General features: G+C 42.4%; 1 protein-coding gene across 4 annotated transcripts in view; it reads right to left on the bottom strand.

Annotated features, from left to right (window-relative positions):
• The window catches only part of dock1 (dedicator of cytokinesis 1), a 206,031-nt gene extending 183,949 nt beyond the window's left edge, over positions 1-22,082 (bottom strand). For all 4 annotated transcript variants that reach the window (XM_030400621.1, XM_030400622.1, XM_030400623.1 and 1 more), the window contains exon 1: positions 21,635-22,082. In XM_030400621.1, coding sequence (XP_030256481.1) covers positions 21,635-21,677 — 43 coding nt within the window. In that variant the 5' untranslated portion in view covers positions 21,678-22,082. The remainder of the gene's footprint in view (positions 1-21,634) is intronic.
• Positions 22,083-23,021: the final 939 nt, after the last annotated feature.

Genomic DNA, 23,021 nt, shown 5'->3' with positions numbered 1-23,021 from the left:
ATCCGAGAGCTCCATCTCCAAAAACACTCGCTCCATCTCAGTTGCCATTGTTTACTGTCTGACCGGAAGAAAACCAAGGAATCCGATATGAACCCCCCGAAACCAAACAAAGACACAGCCACACCCCCCTAGCAACTTCGCGTTCCCTCAACGCAGAACTTCGCATGCTCAATGACGGCGTAGGGTCGACGACGTAGCTACGCCGTCGCCGCGACGCAGAAGCATAAACCAGGCTTTACTCTACTCTTGTTTGTTTATTACTGAACTTGTCCCACACTGTCACACAGCACGCCACCTGCCATTGCCACCACGAGTACATTCTCAACCTTTGGGAATCAGAGCAAGGGAACTTATACAAATGTATCCAGAGGCAGAGGTGCTAGATGAATGGCAGAAGCACTGTGAATAAGGAAATGTCTCGACAATAATGGCAACACAAAAACGCAGGGAGACTAGACATGTAGACACCGACTGAGAGGCCTTTTTATGGGATGTTTGCTTTACACTACCACAAAGCAAAGCCTCAAACATGACCAGGCAATTACATAATACATTTGACAACTTCTGAAAGTCGGTGTCTGTTATTCAGCATGTAAAGCTTAATTCAGGTTAGTGGAGGGCATGAAATGCCACGTGCTGCCTCTTTCATTCAGCCCTACATTGTTTCATTATCAGAGCGTATGTGCACGTACACGTGGACGTCCACAATGCATTTTGCGATCCCCGTGAACAATCCTAGAGCCCAGCGAATCAACCAGAACACGAGCCGCGGCCTGACAATGGAACAAAAAAGCGCAGGAAATGAATTCAGCGGTACCACACGGGGATACAAAAGGTACCTACAGGGGGAGAAAGCAACAAAACAATCAAAAGGGAGGTGGGATTAATCTGTGGGCAGCCATCAGAGAGCAGCCTAGTCATTGTACAGCGGGTTGGGCTCAATTAAACCATCATTAAGAGTAGCCAGAAAAGCCTCTAAAGCCATCAGCTGCTGCATCTGTGTGTTTTGTTTGGAACTGGGTCGCAGGTCCAGCTGATTCTGCATGTTATCTGAACGACAGGTGCTGCGAGGACACGGGGCAAACAAACGGCTCTGATAGAGACATCATGTTTCACCCAGAAAATGAGAAACTGCCCCTGTGATCACTGCCGACGAGACCAGCTCTCATATCATACTAAAGGGAGCTCGGACGACCCGGGAGATCCTCACCGGGCAAGAGGTGCGATCCCAAAATGAACCAAAACGACACCCGGGGAAGAATAAATGACAACCATCAAACACAAGCCTTGACATGTGAGGCAGTGACAGCGCAGTTTAACAGGGGAACCAAAGCGATTCTCGTCACGTTGGGGGTTGAATGACAGCTCTGATTACTCATAAACCTGTATTTGCATACCCAAGAGGAAACTGATGTCAGTTCGGAAGCAGTGAGGGAGAGAAAACCCATCAGAGGAAGAAGACGAAGAGGATGAGGAAGTGGACCATATTCTCCCTGGAGAGCGGCATGCAAATCGCTTTTTTCTGGAAACGTGATAAACAGCAGCATCATTTGCCGGGGGCTCATTACCACACACAACCTCTTGCATAAGGCTGTGCGAAAAAAAACTAACTCACAGAACATTATCATCAGAGGAAACGAGTGAGGAATCAGATTAGAGACCTATCCACTTAGCCAGCGCATGTCTACGCCCTCTCAACAATTATAAGCAGCCTCATCTGAACACTGGACTGATTGTAATTCTACACTTTGAGTTCACTAATAACTTGCACTAATCCACGCAGAGTACAACATATCATTACACTCAGATGAGAATACACTATGTTGATGAAGGAGGGGTGGGAAAAAGGGAGGAAAGAAGCGCATTGAAAAATGCTCACTGGAAAGAGACTGAGCCTCTTGATGTTTTTGTATAAAGTCCCCGTGGGCTGTACGCCTGGCAAAGAGAGCCAGCCAGGAAATCCCAGACAAGAGGATTCTCCGGGAGGAAAAAAGGCAGAGTGGAGCATGAGGCAACTCTCAGGGTGGTGTGGCCGGGCTTTTTAACAGTCAAAAGGGGGAGAAAAATCCTGCAATGTCTAGCAACTTTTGGATGACGTCAAGGGCCCCCCGACCGGGAAAGTCAACACATTCTTGCAACCCGGAAACTCAGTAAACTCAGCCCTAGGGATGGGTACCTTTCACATTTGAACCGATACGGTACCGATACTCGGTACCTGTGAATCGGTACCGGTATATATCGGTACCTGTTTTCGGTACTTTTTTGCGTATGTGTGTGGTATTTAAAGTTATTTTGTATATAAAAAAAATGGTCAAAACTTCTGAATTTGAATATTTATTTCTCAATAACATCGAGGAATTCCAACATAAAACTTAAGAGAACTTGAGAAAAACTTCCGCTCTAACTGACGCCCGTGAAGGTGCGTTCTGGTACCGAAATATGGTACCGATTGACTTCACGTGAATCGATACTCGGTACTTTGGGGGGAATTCGGTCGGTACCAATAAAAGTACCGAATTCGGTACCCATCCCTACTCAGCCCGGTCGGAGTGACAGGGCTGCAAGCTAAAACGACGCCTTGGAACTCCAGCTAGTGTTACAGCATTCAATGGTATCCTCAACTTCTGAAATTTTGGCTTCGGGAAAGTCCTCATTAGGGTTGGGCCAACGGCCAATAGCTGACAGTCAAAACCAAAGATGTTGTTCTTGCTGCTGCTGGTCAACGCAATGCGCCTCTATGACAAACTTTATTACTTCTTATTAAATCTGCCAAGTCCGTCAAACACAAGACCCTCTTTTAAATAGAGGCAGATGTGTTTCTTTGCTGTGGGCCACACAGTCTCTCTTATTCGTGCCGTTTTTATTCACATTATTGTTTTCTTAGCTTAGCCTTGTCAATATAGCTAGCAGGCAAACCTCGTTTCGAGTTTCAGACGCTGAAAACAACTAAGCTGCAGACACATAGTGGAGAGACAAAAGCTGTATATTCACCAAGTAGCTGGGTTCAGTTCAGTCCCAATCGTTTCAAATTAGAACGGGTGTTTTTGCATTTCCATTGTCAAAAGTTGTTTACCAAAAGAGGTACCTAGCACACTGATCGATTACTGAAAAATGTGCAGCCAAGCAGCCACAAGTTTGTGATGTGTGTAGTTAGTGTCTGATCAAGCAAAGGAGAGAGAGCGGCAGAAAAGAGACATTGAATGTCTCCACTGTGGAAACACAAAAGTGTAGCTTTTTTCCCACTATGATCAAACAAGAAATTAGAGAGCAGATTAAGCTGTAATGAGAAGAAGTTTGTTGTTGAAAGCTCTGATTATTTCCTATAAGTGGCATTTTTAAAAAAGTGTATGTTTCTGTCCTGGCTATACTGTTAGCAAAATGTTCAACTGATGTGCTGATCCGGTCATGTGTCAGTTCTGAATGAAGAACTGAGAATCATTGTGTTTAGATTATATGGTACATATACGTTTTGCATTGTGCATTTTGTGCAAGTGCAAACAAAGAGTGTGGACAAAAAACGGCGGCAACAACGGACAGCCATTTCTGAGGCCGACGGGTAAAGACAGAGCACAAACACGTACGAAAGCAAGGGGGAGAACTGTGGACAGCAAGAAGACAGAGTAATATACAGTAACACTGGGCAACAAATATGAATTTAATACGGTGCTTAACTTGAATGAGGAGGAGTTCAATAAGCATACAGCGAGCCAAGAATGCCCTTTTCCAGGCAGCACGATTGAATAGAGGATGATTAAACCGCAGCTGCACTATGGGTCTCTGAGGCAAGACGAAAGAGTCGGCAAAGAAACACACACACACAGACACAGACACACACACACACACACACTCTTTCTCATTCTAAATGGCTTACCCAGACTGACTGATGAGATCTGCATGTAAAGTGATATACGTACATGACTATATCATACTTTTGCCCATATGAATCTTTTATTCAACGTAGGGCTGACTGATCTTGAAGCATGGACTCGCTGCAGTACACAGTGGTTTAAATGCACTTTCTTGATTTGAGGAAAGTAATATCCGGTCCAGTCATCATACAAGGCTCAATTTTCGAAGATGTTCCCTCATTCAGGGGGCACACAAATACGTCTTTTGAGACTGCGTCTGCAAGAGCGAACTGAAATCACAATTATATGAGGTTGATTTTTGATACCATAAATGCCTATATGGAGCTGGATTTGGCTTCAATTTCCACGCAAAATGTTTCAAAATGAGCCTTCAGAGCCTGTGATGCTTCGGAGGACATGACTGGAGTGCTAAACCAACACCCCCCCCTTGTTTGACATCAACCTGGTGTAGTCATTTGTATGGGACCGATGTGGGCTGAGTGAGACGCCGCTGCAGGTGTTAACTATGTTTTCCTGATGAGCCCGGCTGGTGGGTGAGACGGAGCCGGCTGCAGCGAGCTCTGCTGCAGAGCCGACTGGTATTCTTCAGGGATCTGCCAAGTGCTGTTAGGACAACGTGAGGAACATGGGCCCGGAGGGTGGGGGTGGGGGTGTGGGTGGCAGACCGGGCCTGATGTTTCTACTGCATCTCCGCTCTGTCTGCAAACTCTATCTCCGCTGTCGGACTCCCTCAGCGTCGAGGATGATGCACGCGGAGGAAGAAAGCAATGTTTCTAAAGTAGGGTTCAAGAGTATCGGAATCAAATCAGAATCCCTCAAAAACGCATTTACGTTTGAGTCTCATAGAGTTTAAGTGACAAAAGTAAATGCCGCCGGTCGTGACTGTCATCTGTGCGGGTATGTGAAAATTAGCTTAAAAGGCGCCCTATGACGTTTTTTTTTATCGTTGTAAACAAACATTTACAAAAACTCAGTGTTGCAGGCTGAAAGATCGCAAGACTACAATGGGGATCGCTACCACATTGCCACCTTATGTGTTTTCTACAACACTCTTCAGGGCGATGAGGGTGCGAAGGTGTTAACCACAATCCCCAACGCCCCTGGTTCGAGTATGGCCACAGATCTCTCTTGCGGAACCTCTCTACATGTCATCTCTGTGATAAAAGTCAAACAAAGATTTTCCCATCGCAGTTTTCCACGAGCCCGAAAGAGCCTTCAGATGTCTTGTTTTTTTTTTTCGACCTATTCTGATTCAGGTCATGCTCGCACGTACAGACTTGTGTGTGTTTCTAGGGGCGGTGTTTCGAGAATGCCGCACATCCGAGTGTAAACAAAAGACATTAGCAGGAGATAATTGTGCGAGTAAACTCCTACAGTGAACAAAAGCAAACAAGATGACAGGTGAATACAAAAGTATCAGCAGTAACGCCGATACGTAACTCACAAGAATCTGATTGCTAAAAGAGATTTTAAGGACTGGGAAATCACAATAATTCCAATTTTCCGCAATGGTTTTCTCCGCTTAAGAAATCAGGATCTTTTCAAACACAGTCAAAGAAACGAAAGCATCAAGGGTGTTATTAAAATACGCGGCGATGTAGCCCACTGAGGTTTTTGGCTGAGATATTGCAATATTATTGTATCAGGCAGCGGCATTGCACAGCGAAAGCCAGCAATCAACTATCCAACCAACGTTTGTGACACCGAGATCGAGAAACAGCTTTGTCAGTGACGCACAAGGCGGGGAACACATGATAATTAATTTCAAGTCCCCCTCTAATAGGGTTTAATGAGAGGTTTAGGCATTCACACACAAGCCTGATGGTTCTAATTTAGAAACAAACGCTACACAATGAATCCCCGGATTGTGAAATACCAACAAAATCATCCTTTTCCCCTCTTAAACCAATTATATACACAACAGCCTTTCAGCTTTATCTGCAGTTAGAAAGTGCAGATAATGCTATTGTAATTAACCTGAAATTAATACGACAGCAGCCGAGCTGGGAGAGAGGAAAGCCCCAGGTCCCTCCCTCTCTCCCTCCCTCCCTCCCTCTCTCACTCACTGGTAGAACCAGATTTCTCCTCCCTCTGACTGGAAACGAGCAGGAAATACCACTCGAGATATTACTGTATCACAATAGATGGGGTCTTTCCAGTAGGTCAGAAGGAAACAGTGATACTTTTCATGACTACAGGAAGATTAACAATACCTCATTATAAAAAAAAAATTAAAAAAAAGATGAGGTAAACAGAGAAACAGAAGACCGTCACAGATATTGCAAAACAGAGGATGTGAGCAGGTTGTTTTGGGGCATGAAGAGAAAAGTAAGGTAAATGCGAAGGGGGGGGGGGGGGGGGGGGGGGGGGGGGTGAGCAGGTGGAGAAAACTGCAATGTGCCAGATTTAGATGCCAACAGCAGTAATACCTTTTGGCAGAACTTCCCGTCGTGCGCCCAGCTCCAACGCGGGCCTCGGGGTGCAATCTAACGCAGGCCGATAACTCAGCTTCCATTGCCTCTGCAGAGCCTTTAATTGAAAATCATCTTCCCAATACAACAGGGAGAGAGAGCAGAGCCTGGCTCATTACAGAGCACTGAGCAAAGCCTCTCACACAGAGTTTCTCACACAGCGGTCTCTCGTGTTGTTTGTGGTGGTGTGTGCGCCGGGCCCTGCGCAGCAAACCTCTCTGCTCCTTGCACACACACATCTCGAGAGCCTTTGAAACACTCCCTCCGTGACTCAACGATTCACAGCAAATCATTCAAAATAATCCCGTAAATGATATTCAAGACTCGGGTGCAGGAGAGATTTACAGTTTCAACCACAGTGACAGAAATGCCAGCATATGTTGTTGAACATTGAGAACGGATGACAGGGTGACATTTATTACATCAGTAAACCGATACACGGCATGGGGAACTAAATTAGCAAAACCCACAGCAAGTTTTAATAATAGTTTTGAATTTTTATGGTTTCCTGATGACACCTAAAAAATTGAGTTCAGCTTTGCAGATCACTGCTGCAGTCAGGTTCATTACAAGGGTGAAGATATAGCCACTTTTTTTAAATCCCAAAAGTTTAAAAGCTCTCCTTCCATCGGTACACAGTTCCGCTGCTAAACTGCTGCTAAGCAGCAGATGTTAAATAAAGTACAAGTAAGGTTTTATTTCATTTTTTTTTTTTTTTCAGAATGGGTTTGCATGTTTGGGTTTTGTTTCAGGTTATCAGAAAGGTTTAGTTTTAGTTTTTATATTTAGCTTGAACTTTACAGTAGTTTGGAGCTTGTTTTGTTAGGGTCAGGTATAGCTAACTAGAGCTGGACAATGTATAGTCGTTTAATCGATTGGTTGATTGAAAGAAACCATCTTGATAACTGATTCAGCTTTTCAGCCCTTTTTCAAGATAAAATGGCAAACATTGGCTGGTACCAGCTTCTTACATTTAAAGATTTCTTGTTTTTCATCAGATTTTTTTATCTGCTGGTTGGACAGACAAAGCAATTTGGAGACGGCACAATTTATAGGCCAAGTGATTAAGCTTGTAAATCACCGGTAGATTCATCAATAATGAAATTCACTGTTTAATAATTTACACAATTGATACCGAAACGCCTTCAGAAGTGTGTATATATGCATGTACGTGTAGCGTTAAGGGGCTAAAACCTGAATTCCATTGTGAAAATGTCAAAATGATAACAAATTAACCTTAATACCTTATTGCTGAAAAAAATAAATAAATACAACTGAAATTAATCAATGTTCATTTGTAATTCATGTTTTTTAAGAAGGAGATATCATTTCAGATTTTTGTTTAAGGGTATTGTTTTCAGTTTAGTTTCAGTTTATACTAATAACCCTGGTCCACACAATCATTAGCCTGTAGCACAGCAAGACACAGCTAATTATTTCCTGCCCTCTGTTACATCTCTTGTGATGCGCATGATAATGAGCTCATAATTACCATCAAATATTTGAAGAAACTCTGCAATTGACTCAGCAAGTTTACTTTGAAATCACTTCGGTGGCACGTTGCCATAAATGGGACTTTAGTGACAAGCATGTGATACAGTACATGACCTAAATCAGGTGGTATCTGCTGCATCTATTAGTGCAAGTTGAGCAACACAGATATATTCAACAGGAAATCCTGTTCCTCGAGGTTTTTTGCTTATAATCATAGGACTGAGGTCATGTTATAGTGAAGCAGAAGTCAAACGGTCAGTGATGAGAGAGCAGCTCTCGAATGTCCTCCAGAAAAAGAACAAGGTCAGGGGGAAGTAATGATGTGAGAAAAGGTTGCCTGCAGTCACTAACTGCGTCTAACTGCCGACATCAAACTGTCAAGCAGTCCTAAATGCGCAGGCACTGCTGCTCTGTGAGGGACATTTAAAAGACAACTAACCAGCAGATGAGCAGATGCAGCAGAAGATTGCAACGCTCGCACTTAGCTCCAATTTAGGCTGAGGGAACTGTTTCTTAATATTAGCCAAGTCTACCTGGTCCACTTCAGGACCGTGCACACCTCTGAAATGTTTTAAATTGCGGGAGTAGATGAAGGCAATTAAAATCCAGTACAACTCTGTGAACCTCTCTTCCGCTCAGTGCAACTGGTTCAGTCACCCTGAGAAAACAAAGATCCAGCAGTTCATTTGGCCGTAACATCCTAGGCTATTGAAATTAACTACCACTCGGCTCTTCCCACAACAGCAGAGAAGTACATTTTGAAAAGAGCATAGTGTACCAGCCGCTGAAAGAAATCACCATTTGGCCTTTTGAATCGCATGTTTAATAAGCCGACCTTTTGGCTTAAGGCAGCACCAGAGCCGGGAGGCTTGACACTGACCTCACCTCACCATAAGTTGGACATTTGCTGGCTTCCTTACAATTAAAAATGGACCTCCATTCCATCTCTTTACAAACAAAGCAGCAGTGTAATCAGATGAAATGAAGTGTCGCTTCCAAACATCCGCACAGGCTTAAAGAAGAAATTAGAAAACGGCATTTGGAACAATAACCCCCACACCCAATTGAATATCAAATTATCATCACCTTTACTGCCCCATCAGTCGCCTCATTTAACAACTTAATTGGAGCAGCACAGGCCAGATGTGAGCTCTCGGCAAAAAAACAAAAAAACAAAACTATGTGCAGTGTGGCAGCAAAACAAAACAGTATGCTCTTGATGTTGTATCTATAGGACAGGTGCTTCTGCTTGTCGTGCTTGCAGAGCCTCGTTTACGTGTTTACTTTCAGTATCTCGTTGGTTACGTGGCTGCTCGATGCTAGTGCTCGTGGTTTGGTCGCTCATGTGCTGAGCGTTTGATTTCAGGGCAGCAATGTTATTTTTAACCACTGCTTTACAAAAAACGTGCAAAGCATGACACAGCCTTCGTATCACAGATATAACTATTGCAACGGTCTACTTGACTTGAATGTGCACAAACTGGTGTTGACAGACGCATTTTATACCAGTTCAGTAGAGCTGAAACTATTTGTTGATTGACAGAAAACTACTGAGCTTTCTAGTCATTACTCATCGCTTTCTTTGTCTTGTGTGATAACAATCTTTGCTTCTCTGTGATTTGGTTTAACAAAACAAGACTCCATTCTGTAGTGCCCTTTTATCCATCTAGATTGTTTTGGCGTGAGTTGCCAAGTTTTGGAAATGGAGATAAAACTGGACGTGACTCGTGTCAAAAGATAACTTGAAAAAAACAGCCATGTGCCTTTGACCCGGTCGCTCAAGAAAATCCACAGACCTTGTATGAAGTTTTGTTTTTTTTTCATTCCCTCATAACTGCACAGAGGCTCATGCTTATTTCAGCGCCCGATTAAAACATTGATGGCCTCCCCCTTCGCTTCGAGCACCACAAGCCGAGAGCCGTGTAGTTCCATTATATGCAAGAGAGGGCGGACACCTCTACGGCAACTCAAACCAAAACGATAAAAAGCACTGCAGGTTAGATGCATGGACGCAACACAAACCTGTAGCGGATATGACGGGCTGGGCTGGGTTCAGGCATACATTTAGCATTGATGTCCAGGTTCAAGTCAGGCTGCCATCATGGCTATGAGGTGGCATTTGATAGATCCACCTTATTCAAGAACATAATTGGCAGACCGACCGCTCAAAGTGCTTCACAACACTTCCCAACATTCACCCATTTACACACATTCATAAACTGACAGAAGAGGCAGCTCATCAGGAGCAGTTTGGGGTTCAGTATCTTGCTCAAGGACACTAATTCAGAGCCGGGGGTTCGACCCAGCAACAATCCGATTACTAGAACACCCGATTTGTGTCTTTTGAATTGACTCAATTGTGTCGACATAAACAAACAAATACAAAAGTGTGACAGAGCAAATGGACAAGTTCCACTAGAAAAGGACATGGCTTTACATCCTTGGATGGCCGAATGAAAATTAATTTCACGTCTCCACAATCTCCATCTTTGTTGTTTTTTTCCTTGTTTTGTTCTTTTCTCTTTTTTTTAACAAAAAACGGAGACTGAGGCATCAGCGACAGAAGGGAGTCTAAATCCCAGAGGTTGATCACAGAGTGGAACTGCCACTCACTGAAATCTCAAACTGCCTCCAGGGCCCTGAAACATCTGAGCTGCAGGGCTCTGACTTTATCAAGTAGTTAGACACACACACACACACACACACACACACACACGAACACACACACACACACACACACACACACACACACACACACACACAAAAGGCCATTTCATCAAATGCCAACCCTACTGAAAGGCTGTCTCTTGCTGCACGTGGCAGTCCCAGGCCCATCTGAGACCACAATCAATGACTGACAACTCCATTACAAGTCCCACAAAACAACCACTGGGGCTTTTTAAAAGGTGACAAATGCAACATGAATATGAACTGCAGCTGATATTAATGTTGACATTTTTATAACCTGAATGGCCTGAGCGTTGTGGAGCCCTGTGATTTCTGCTTTGCATGAATCTGATCGTCTGGGATTAGAGGACTCATAGCCAATACAGAGTAATGACTGGAAACACAACCCTGAGGAAGTTTACTCAGGGTAAAATAAATATGTTCACTGGAGAATGTATTCCAGCTTATGGGACTTTAATAACAGCTTGCATGTTGATGCCGCCGGCTCTCGTCTTTTAAGTTATGCGCACACACCCCGAGTCATACCTGCCGACAGCTAGGCTCCGTCTTCTGAGGTACTTGGGAAGTGAGTTTTTCCCAGGGAGCTCGTCCTTTTAGCCCACGCTTGACCCGCAGAAACAGACAGGTCGTCTAGTGTCAGCTCACCCACTGGCAGCCTGGCACTGCCTCAGCTCAGCTGCAAGCTCATCACTCTGGTAGAATAAAGCCTCGGCCAGAGCAGGCAGTCAGACGTTGTTAAGAATACTCAATACAGGCCAAGTTTACAGTCTCATATTCACTGCCAGCTCTTGACTCCGGTTTTTCATTCCTCGACATTAAACTTTGTTCCCGCAAAGCCACTGAGCTACTTGTTCTGTCTCAAGCTTGTGTCCCAAAGAAAGCAGAGAAAAAGAATTGGAAAGAAATGCTTACCCTGTTTAAAAAAAAGTTTACGCTGAGCATCTAACTCACATTTGAACATCGATATTGATCACATGCGAGCAAAAGGAGAAATGAAAGATGAAAAGTGATCCATAGGGAGGATAAAACAATGTTTTGGGAATTACAAAGCAGGAACAGATGCTCGGGGTTATTTATAATGATTCAATTCCCAGTCAAATATATTGTTTCAGTGAACTGGTGTCATTTCAGACAATAACCTTTATTGCTACACTTTAACACATCCTGCATCCAGAACATATCTTTGTCACCAGTGATAACCACATCTGAAGGATCACTGAGAAATCAAATATAATATCAGGCAAAAGGGTAGAAGCACAATTTTAAGGGAACAAAAACAAGACAGTATACATCAGGATCAGAAGGCCTCACCACCCTGGCTGAACAATTTCCTGGCCGGAGCTGAAGGTTTACTTCCATCAGAGCAGACTTCGGATTTTCTTTTTCCAGCTATTTGTTTTTTGTTCTTGGTAAATCCTTTTTACACCTGCTGGCAGCCCTGATTGAATCATCACTCCACTCACTCCTTTTTGATTGGATTCTGGTAAAAAAGTGCTCAAATTACCTAGGCTGAAAATATCATTGCCCTAAACAAGCCTTTTTTTGTGTTACTTTGTCATGAAGGGGAAAATGCTTTGTCATTTTAGTCCACTGGTAATAACATATTTGTGCCAGTAGTCATCAGCTCAGTTGTCTCAGAGGATTCGATTCTGATGGGGGCTATCATTTTAGATTAAACTCCAGGCTGGAGTTTATTATTATGAACCAACGACTTCATACAACCATATTATCTGTCTGCCTGATATAATATGACAGTTAAAAGGTTCTCTTATATTAATTTCATCCAGCTGAAGCTAAATTATGTAATGACACATGTCTACATCAGTGACCTTTGTTTCACATTGGCGTGTTACACACCATTAGCCATCTGTCAAGCTAGCAAAAGCAGCACAGCAGGGCTCTTTTCAGACAATGCACAAGCTGCTTGCCATGTCCGCAATCAATACCGAGGGCACTGCAGACCGCCTGCCTGTGCAGCCAGCCTACATCAGTCACTCAGACGTACGGCGTCACCATACGTGACCAAACGAGGTGAGTGTGTGTGTTTGTGTATCCTTTCTTCTTCATGTCTCGCTGCATCTGACAAGGAGGGAGCATGTGGCTTCATGTATGCTCACGTCTATTCGTGTAAACTTTCACCACAAACATGTTGCGCAAGGTCACCAAAGGCAACCAACCAACCCATGACGTGGAGAAGTCTTGAACCAAGAACCAAGCCTTGGTTACATACTGTTAACATTTGTCCGCATCAACCAGCCTCTCGGGATGTTGCTATGTAAAAACAAAAACAGCTGAGACCAAGAATGAAGGAAAGTCCTAAGAAAGGGTACAAATGACGATTTCACAGGATGTTGACTCATTTCTGATTCATAACATCACATTTTTAGGGCTCTCTAGATTTACTTTTTCGGTGCCGAAGCAGCTCTAATTCCTAGCTGAACCGCACTATAATTAGCAGCTAAGAGACAAATCATGTTTTCACCTGTGTTAATCCAAGGTTAATTTGTTCACACAACCGCTTCATTCTCTTCTTTTTTTGGTGCCCCGCTCGCACCACCACAACCTTTTCAGATGACAGCGACACTTAAACAAGATGTAGAAACGTTCCAGCTTTGTCTCAGTGGTGAGCCAAGAAGGAATAGTGTGGAACCACTTAGCTATGCACTGATTAAATAGGCCAGCTGTCATTTGTCTTAGCCACCATCTCACAGCAAGCCATTGGGAGCTGTACTATTAGAATTGCCTCACCAAGCAGCGCGGCTCATAGTAATATATAATTCCCTTTCAGAATGAATAATAGCAAAGTCATACTGACCTCCAAAGAGAGACCGAGAGGATGATGGCCAAAGTTTTGACTAAGAGACTGTCTAACGACTGACAAGACAATAAAAAGTCTCTTAATAATTTCTGCTCAAAAAGAGAAGTATAATCATTTCCCATGACGGACAATATTAATACCTGAACTAGGTATGAGTCTTGATGCTTAGCTCACAGCTAACTCAATGGGGGCAGCAACAACAATTAGTGTCATTGTCGATTACTGGTGCAACATGCAACAATTTAACTTGAGAATGTTCAAAAATTTCAACAGAAATTGTAAACAAAACGTGAAGATACGACAGTTTTAATGTTATGACGTCGATGTATTGTGTTGCAGGGATATTTGCTGAAATCAGCATGCTAACCAGCTAGCGCCCTGGCCCAGCTCATTCTCAAGCTACCATGCTATCGGTGCAAACAACAACACTCCCCTGGCACGCCGAGCTCCCAGTCTAGACCTCTAGCTGCACGGCTAACGATGCTAACCAGCTAAACGTAGCTACAGTTAGCCCCAACTCCGGTGATAAGTTGGCCACTTCTTATAGCTTATTAATCTGTAGGTTATTTTCTCAATTAATTAGTTGTTTGGTCCATAAAATGTCAGAAGATGACGTCCACAAATGTCTTGTTTTGTCCACAAGCCAAAAATATTCTGTTTGTTTTCACAGAATAAAGAAACCAGAAAATATTCTCATTTAGGAAGCTAGTTTGAGAGAATGTATGTATTTTTTTCTTAGAAATCGAAGTGATTATCAAAATGGTTGGCCATTAATTTCATAACTGACAGCTGACCAATCAATCATTGCAGCACTAGATTGGCAATATAAACCAAGTCACAAATCAAGCTTCAATAGATGTTTATACAGAGTTTGGTTACAGATCTGTACAGCAGCACAATAAGTGCAGCAGTTGTATTAAATTTCGGGGAGGACCTCGAGCAGTGTGCGCGTGATCCCAGGTGTAGGATGAATCAGCATTCTGCACGCTGCCAGAAACAAATAATCCAACGCCGTGATGCACAAACTCATAATATTTGAAATAATGGTGTTAGCATAGCACTCAGGCTTCTTGTGATCACTCAGGAGAGCTGCAAGCGCCTCACAGTCAGCGGTGTTTAATAAAAAAACACTCGATTCGTGTTACCAAACACAACATAACGCATATATTGGTCAGCACACCAAGAGGATGGATGTGTGAGACGAGAAAAAAAACATATCACACCTTAGCGCTGCTCTGTGCATCCTCTAATTTGGTCGCTTCCCTCTGCTGCGAAACACAAGCAATTTCTGTTTGTACACTTTTATTTATGAGCCAAGGCGCAGCGCTGATCATAAACACCACCTGGATGCAACGCAGACCAAACAAAGATGTAACCATTTGTTATCCTCCTGACAAGACAGAAAGAAAAAAGAAAAAAATCACCTTTCTTCTGCTTGTCTCTACAGCATCTCCTTCCTATTAATCAGCTCCTTTATTTCACTCCAGTAAAAAGGCGCTCCGTCTCTGATTTCGTCAGCTCAGCTCTTTTTCCTTGGACAAAGTTTAAACGCAAAGGCTGAGAGAAATCAGATGTCCTGTGCTGAAAACTCCCGTGTAGTTAATATTGTTGAATGCTTTGTTATGTCAGGATTAATAGCGGGGATATCTGGCAGGGAGCGCAGCGATGACAAGAGCCACACTTTACTTCCCTTTTACATTCACTGCACCTTAAAAGAGGCGCGAGACAAGGCCTTTTTTTTGGTTGAATGAAATTACAATGAAAATAGCTCCTAGCATATAAAACCAAGAAGTGAACTGATAAAAAACAGTGATGACTCAAAATTTCACCCACCCACAATTTACACCAAATAGCTTCAGCCCAGGCTTGTAACAGAGGGGTGAATAAGAGGCAGGGAGCTTGAAAAAACACATGGTTGGAATTGATGTTGTAACCGAGACTGTGTTTTAATTGCAACCATATTTGTTAGCCTACTGCACTTGTGGGTGGGAGACGGTTTTCATGGGTGCAGGGCGGGGGCTTCACAAATTACTTATGGGCCTCAGTCAAGACTCAAAAAACGGCTGCGTCTCTGTTTTCTGCTCCCAATGTGTCACTCAGTCGCTAACCTGTTCCAAATGGGAGCTGTCTAGGCGAATCTGTCCTGTTGGCTGCCACACACAAGTTTTCACAGCCTCAACAGAGCTAACATTGAGAGCGTGGTGTGCATCGTGTGTGTGTCCAATTGTCGTCTTAGATAAGCTGCGACCTGACCTACAGGAAGCAGCATTTCCTTACTGCCTCAAAACCTGAGAACTGGGAAAGAAAGGACCTTGAACAATTATAGCATTTTCTGTGTTCTTAGCTGGTATTATGTTAGATTACTTGAAGCTAAATTACAAGGGGAGAAGCATCATGGGCTGGAGTGGAAAACATTTCTCATGACAGCACATGCTCTCTAACATAATTCGTGCTTGAGTCTCAAACAGTGACGTGTAGATCCAGTAAATAGTCCTGTTGCTTAGTGTTCCCTGGTTTGCTTTCTAGAACCGCAAACCCTCTGAAGTCTCTCTTAAGGAACAGCGGCAGCATCCTGATGAAACAGAATTAATGAGACAACACTTGAAATTAGCATCAGAAAATATTTCTGGTTAATTCATCACAGAAACCCAGAGACGCTAAAAAACATCTCCCCCAGGCCCTGTTAAATCACTTTTGAGTTGCCAAAAGAATAACTAGGCTTCAAAACTCCTGATCCCTTTGATTTATGCCAGGCTGGTTTGGCATTTGACAAGAAAAGAACTGTGTAATGAAATTAGCTCAAGGTCAAGAGAGATATGATGTGAACATTTCTTTGACGAATGAATCCCTTTTACTCCTCTTTTATCACGCGAGCAGGGGTCAAAGAATGGAGTCACGCCTTCAGCCCAAAACCTCAACTTCCATTTGAAAGTTGTCGATAATGCTCTCTGTGTCTGGCCGTCTCATGAATGCCGATGAATTTTGTCAATTCACCAGATCAGCTGAGTTAAATCCAGGCTGACAGTCAGCATTCTGAACATGCCAGTGGAACCAAAGACATTGTTTGGTGGGAGGAAGTCAAGCTAATGCCTCAGGGCATCGATTATCCACAGAAACAATGTAAAAAAGCAATAAAGTTTGCTGCCTCTGTAGAGATCAGCGGGGATTCCGTCCAGATGCTTTCAGAATATGGGTTTACGAAATCAAGTCAAGGTGCTCAGGTACCAACGGGAATGGGTTTTACAAGAACAACTGATGATTTAGATCCTTTATGAAAGAAACAGTAGAAGTACAACAACTTAAAAATACTCCCATGCAAGTAAGAGCCCTGCATTTAACAAGACAAGCAGAAGTATCAGTTGAGCGTCCCTAAATTATCAGGAGTAAAAGTAGTCATTGTGCAGAAGAATGAAGTGAAGTTATCATCGCTTTAGCACTGATCTGCCTGTAACATTTTACTGTTGTAGCTGGTCAGGATTAAGCTAACTTTATATACAAATGGATAGTTTATTTATAACAACAATCAGATTTTCTATCACGATTATGTTTTGTAACGCAATTCTGGCGCAGCAAAATAAATAAAAGTGTATCTTCCGCTGTAAAATTAAAGCAGCGATGTAAACATGCATATTTTTGGATCCCAGTGGAGTTTTAGACCTCTAGTGGTGCTACGGAGCTGTGGAGTAAGTCCGCATTTTGGTGCAATTAACACTCTAAACAATTGCAGCATCCAACCCATCAGGGACAGTCGGACGAGGTTCAAACGTGTAGAAGTGATGTCCGGGCTCATGTCTGGTTCGGTCCCGTCAGTGCCTGCTTGTTATTGCCTGGATGTAACACGCCAAAATGAGTTGCAATGCACCAATAAGTGGAGAGATGAAGACTGCAAGCTAATAAGCATCAATGTAAACAATGCTGGATATAAAACAAAGTTTGTTGGACCTCAAGGACGCACTGTGAGGTTTGGTGAGCAAACACTTAATGTAAAGATGACGTCTGTTTGTTGACAGGAATACACCACAGTGAGCTTTAAGTACAGTACCTAATTACACTTTGATATACATTCCGCTACTGCTGTATACTTGCAGCAGAGAAGAGCATTATCATAATGTGCAGAGAGTCTGCAGGTTGTCTTGCATCACTACACTAGACTGCTGTGGAATTATCAGGCATCAAGATAAAAATCACACATCATGATAACAGAAGATTACAGAAGATTTTAGAGATACGCGCGTGAATTTACTTCAAATGAAAATCCACACTATCGCGGATACAATGACCAGACATGTACAGGCGTTTAGTTATCAACATACAGCATTTAAGGGTGGGAAAATGCATATTTCAGTCACATCATGACTTAAATAATAAGTCGGACAATTAGTCAATAACTACTTTAATGACTGTTCGCCTCCCGTGTGTGGATTTTGTTTGGTATCAATGTAACTTAAAGCTTCTGTGCTTATAGTTATGCACTGGTTCAAGGCCTAATAATAATGTTGTGATAAAACCAAAGATGATATCTAGTCCTACGTCACGACAACGTTGATAACTAGTCCCACTCAGGCAGTTCACTGATCATCTGAGCTTGCTGAAGCTAATCAGCTGGTGAGGTCTCTAGCTGCCACGTAGAGGAGCATAACCACAAAAAAAGAGAGACAGGAATTTTTAACGGCATTGTGTTTTTGCACACAAGTTCAATATGGTTTAATTTCCAGTGCTGGTGTTTGGAGCGAGCGACCTTGCAAAGTCTTGCTTCAACAATCATCCAGCTACTGTAATGTGAATCTGCTGGTATGATAACAAAGCCCTTTATTACTACTGCTATGCTCTATGCGAGGAGACAGTAGCATTTATTATTAACACTGCTGTGAACTGACTAAAGGAGACGGTTTTCCCTGCATACACTAATAAAGCCATGGGGCCATTATGAGTGTGGTGAACGGCGTGACAAAAGTTTCGCTGATGCACAGATAGGTCCGCAGCGAGCAGCGCCCGCATAAGAGGTCTCGCGGAGTGCTCATTAGTGCTTCTTGGTCAACACATGAAGTATTAAAAGTGCAGCGGCTGTGCACCCCACCAATCCTCTGCAGCAGCGATGTGGCAGCTGCCTCTCTTTCTACTAATGACTCATCCACTCCTGCATTCAGGCAGCCCTGTGAGAATGTTTGCAGAGAGGTTTTGAAGACCCTCCGATTTTAATATCTCATGGATATTGGAGAATATATCGAAGCAATTGTTTGCATCTGAATAGTATACTTACACACAACACTAACAATACGTTTCCGGCCATCCTCATAAGAAAAACAACCATATCAGTTGACTGGGAAAGCAGCATATCTTGACCCATATTTATATTTCGTGCTAGGCAGCGCCCTCTATTGGCCATGGTAATTATTACAGCAACAAAGGAGCAAGTAATACAATAAGTCCGCATAGGGAGGAGGTCGGGGACGGATGATTGGGTCAAACTAGCACAGAGCTTTACAGAACAGACAGCTGTTTGGATCCAGTGTGAAAGCAAACGTAAACGTTGAGTCATTTTAACTTACTAAGGTCGTTCCGTATAACGTAGGTATGTTTGTAACTGAATTTACATAAGTAATGTAGTCATTTTAAACCAAAGCACAATGTTTTCCTCAACCTAACCAAGTAAGATGAGTGCCTAAACTTAACAACATAGTTTTATTGCCAAAACTTAGCCAAGCTGCGAACGTTATACAAATGTCCGGTACGCCTGTCGGTAGCATACCGCAAGGGTCACGTTGATTTGGGAATGGTAACGTATGTTGTGATGGGAGTCACTGACAATCAACTTATTCAGTCGTGCAGGTATGAGGTTGTGTTGGCTTATTTTCTTGTCAAATAGTTTTAATCAAAAAAGCACAAAATGGCATCCTCAAATGCCTCGTTTTGTCCACAATCTAATGCTATTCAGTTTACTGTCACCGAGTTGAAAAGAAACTGAAAAATATTGACATTTAGAAGCTGGAAACAGAGAAATGTTACTTATTATTCTTTAAGAAAGTAGTCAAAAATGATAAATTGATTAACAAAATAGTTGACAATTAATCTAATAACTGACAACTAATCGATTAGGCCTAAGTGATGATGATTCAGTTCACTTCTATGATATACACGAGGCTCAAAACAACAGAGCTCATTTGGATGCTGCAGTCGGAGATGCCAATCATAGCTTCGGTGTAACCTGCTGAACTCGTCCATCAATCAGCATCAGCATCCCTCATACAGCTGCAAGCCCTCCGTCAGTCCTGCTAATGGACGCAGCTATAAAGGGAGTGCGCATGTGGTGGTGGGTACATTACACACATTGAAAGTAACCATCCATTGTGGTGAAACCATATTCTTCTGGGAAGCACGTGTAGTTTGCAGCTACACTGCAGCCTTGAACAGGACCAGGGGATCCCCAGAAAAATCAGCATTAGTTCAAATGCAGCACAGTGATCGTGTTTAACCATGACCGTGTTGTTCTCATGTTTCAGTTTACCCCTATAAAAGTCTGAAATTTAAGCAGCTTCTCACCAGTAGGCCTATAGCATGCTTTCAGCCCCAAGCAATGATTTTCGGGTTTTGTCTTGATTAATCAGTTAGTTGTTTGGTTTATACTGTTGGGTTTTTGTTTTTTTTTGTCATAGAGGAGTAAAGAAGGCAGGAAATATCCATATCTAAAAAGTGAGAGTAAAAGAAATGTCACTTTCCTTTCTCACAAAATTACTCAAACTGATTAATCAATTATAAAAATAGTTGTTGATAATTTAGAAGTCGACAACTAAACAGCAGCTTTACTTCCCTTCATAAGGATGGTTTATTTTATCTCAGGCCTGCATGGGGTTGCGATGTGATTCAACGATTAGTGGGAATGATCATTTTTGCAACACAAATTCAATCAGTATCTGAGAAGCTAGAATAAAGGACGTGTCACGTTCTTATCTTACAAAACTACTCAAACTTATCAATCATCTCTAAAAATAGTTGCTGATTATTTAAAATTTGACAACTAAACAGCAGCTTTACTTCCCTTCATAAGGAGGATCATTTTTGCAGCACAATTTGAAATTTTCACTGACAAAAACAAACAAAAAACAAAAACTACACAATCTTGATACTGTGTTGTTTGTTGGGGTATGTGCCTATAAACATTTTTTTTCTTTTTAAAAGCTCTCTTACATCCGGAGAACAAGATTTGCAGTCATCCCAACAGCGGCGCGGTGACTTCATTAAAATGCTGTTCATCACACATTTTTAACTCAGCCGCTTTTGCAATTCCGATTACATTCTGATTAACCGCGCAGCCCGTTGATTATTTATACACACACACGCGCAACATATTTAACAGTTAAATGGCACTCGTAGAGAATTATTTATGCAAACACTACGCATAACAAAACTGCTGTGTAAACGGTTTACGGGGAAACATATCCTGGTATTAAATCTAACGCCAGGAGCATTAACAGACTTTGTGGTTCCTCAATGAATAAATCCCTGTGGTTCATAAACGCAATAACAAGCTGAAAATAGGAAAAGTGATTTAAAAATAAGCAGTACTGGTGCTCATGTCTGTGGCAACCAGCGTATGTTAGCCTTCATTAAAAGAATTATTTATGTAATGATGAATCTAACAAATAACTACAGTAATATAGGTGTCACACACTTTTTAGGGATGTTAAATAATCCCCCCCTGAAGAAGAGAGAGGAGTAGGAGGAGTGGTGGAGGCTCAACGGGACACTGTTTCTCAGGCCTCACAGCAATTCTGAGAAAGTGACACTAAAACAACCAACAGCAGAGAGAAGAGGGTGGGAGCAGCAAACACGACACAACCACCTTAAACAAACTTTTAAAAAAAGAAGAGCTACAAGTGATCCGTGAACTCTTACTAGTTTGTGGCGGAGGCCCCACAACACAGGAAACAGCGCCAGTGTAACTAGGCGCGCCTCTTAACAATTCCCAATCCACACACACACACACACACACACAGTCCTCTTCCTCACAATGGACACATTCCTTGTTTTGCGTTTTCATGCAAACCAGCTGGCAAGCGGCCGGCGCACGAGATTTGCATTCCCGCACTTTAACCAGATTTATTTTTTAACGCCGAATAATAAAACCCACACAGAGAAAGAGAGAGAGAGAGAGACACGGGAGACAATAAGAAACCGGCGGCTGTCTCAGTCACAAGCTTTCCCCCAAAACTTGTTCAGTCTGCAGCAGAGAGCTAGGACGAGCTAACGATGGAGCGTGCAAGTTTTCTATGTGTGTGTGTGTGTCTTTTACGTACCAACACCATACTTTTCCTTCTTGGTGGGCACCCAGCGAGACATTTCTCAGTTGTCGAGGCTTCCTGTAATCCCGTTAGAGGCGCGAAAAAAAACGGGGGTCCCGACGACGAGACCTTGTTGTTGTTTGGAGCAGACTTTTTGTCTTTCTCAGTTTTCTCTGAGCTTTGGGGAGCTACTCCGAGCAGCCATTTTCCACCAGTGACAGGACGCTCCGCAAGGGGGAGGAAGGGATCACAACTTTTTCACCCTGCCGGCGTCCTGCTAAACTTCCACTGTGTTCCGAGCCGAGGCGGAAACTGCGACAGAGAAGTTTCTGTGTCAAGTATTTAACTGCCTGTGATGTGAACTGGTGATCGATAGATAAAGCAGAGGGTGAACTACAGGATAAATGTGATACAGAGATTAATCTGTGCTTTTACAGTAGGCTTACTGAAACTCTCACTGTGTTTTTTTTTTTAATAAAAATAATCATCTATTCTTAAATCCTACGCGTAATTAAGTATTTAATTTATTCAATATTTTTGTTTATAATTTACAGAAACAGTATTTTTTTAATTATGTGTTTAAAGTAGCAATATGTAAGAATTTTAGTTTAAACGGTTTTTTTAAAAATGACAAATTATTAACAGAATTTGACGAAATAGCCTTTTTGACAATACAATTATGCGTTTATCATCACCAGGGTAACCGCTAACTGCTGCCAACTGTAGCTGCCCTTTGCCAGTTAGCTCATTTAGCTGTGCAGTTAGCAGTCCGGACCGGGAATGTTAATGTTCACAGCCCCAGTAAGATTTTTTGGACAAGGATGTTAAGTATTAGTTACCTATGATGTAAATTGGTGATATGTAAAATAAGAAATTATTCTGTTCTCATGTTTTTTTGTTTTGTTTTTATATATATATTACTTTCACAGTAAGCTGACTAAAGGTAGGTTACTGTGGTTACTGTGATTTTTTGTTTGTTTATAAAGAAATACTTGACTGTTAAATCAACACTGCGGGATTTTAATGTTGATATTAAATTGTTTTCAACTATTTGCTTAAAGAGGCAACATGTAAAATTTTAGTTTAAAATGTTTTTAAAAATTAATGAAAATTATAAACAGAATGTGACGAAATAGTGGTTTTGAAAATTTGATGTTTATGTGTTTTCTTGCGAAAAATATTGACTGAAGTCAGCATGCTAACCAGCTAGCCATGGCCCGTCCTGGTCCAAAGACTCACACTGGGGCTGTGAACATTAACGCTCCCTTGGTACTGGACCTCCCAGTCCAGACTGCTTACTGCACCGCTAACAGTTAGCAGCAGTTAGCGGTTACTCTGGTGATAAGCTGCCCCATCTTTTTATGAATTCGACATGTGGTCAATTTTTATTGTTCATCTGTAT

The sequence above is a fragment of the Sparus aurata genome, chromosome 20, assembly GCF_900880675.1.
Source record: "Sparus aurata chromosome 20, fSpaAur1.1, whole genome shotgun sequence".
Classification (NCBI taxonomy): domain Eukaryota; kingdom Metazoa; phylum Chordata; class Actinopteri; order Spariformes; family Sparidae; genus Sparus; species Sparus aurata.
Note: the sequence above shows the minus strand (reverse complement) of the source record. Positions and strands in the feature narration are given on the sequence as shown.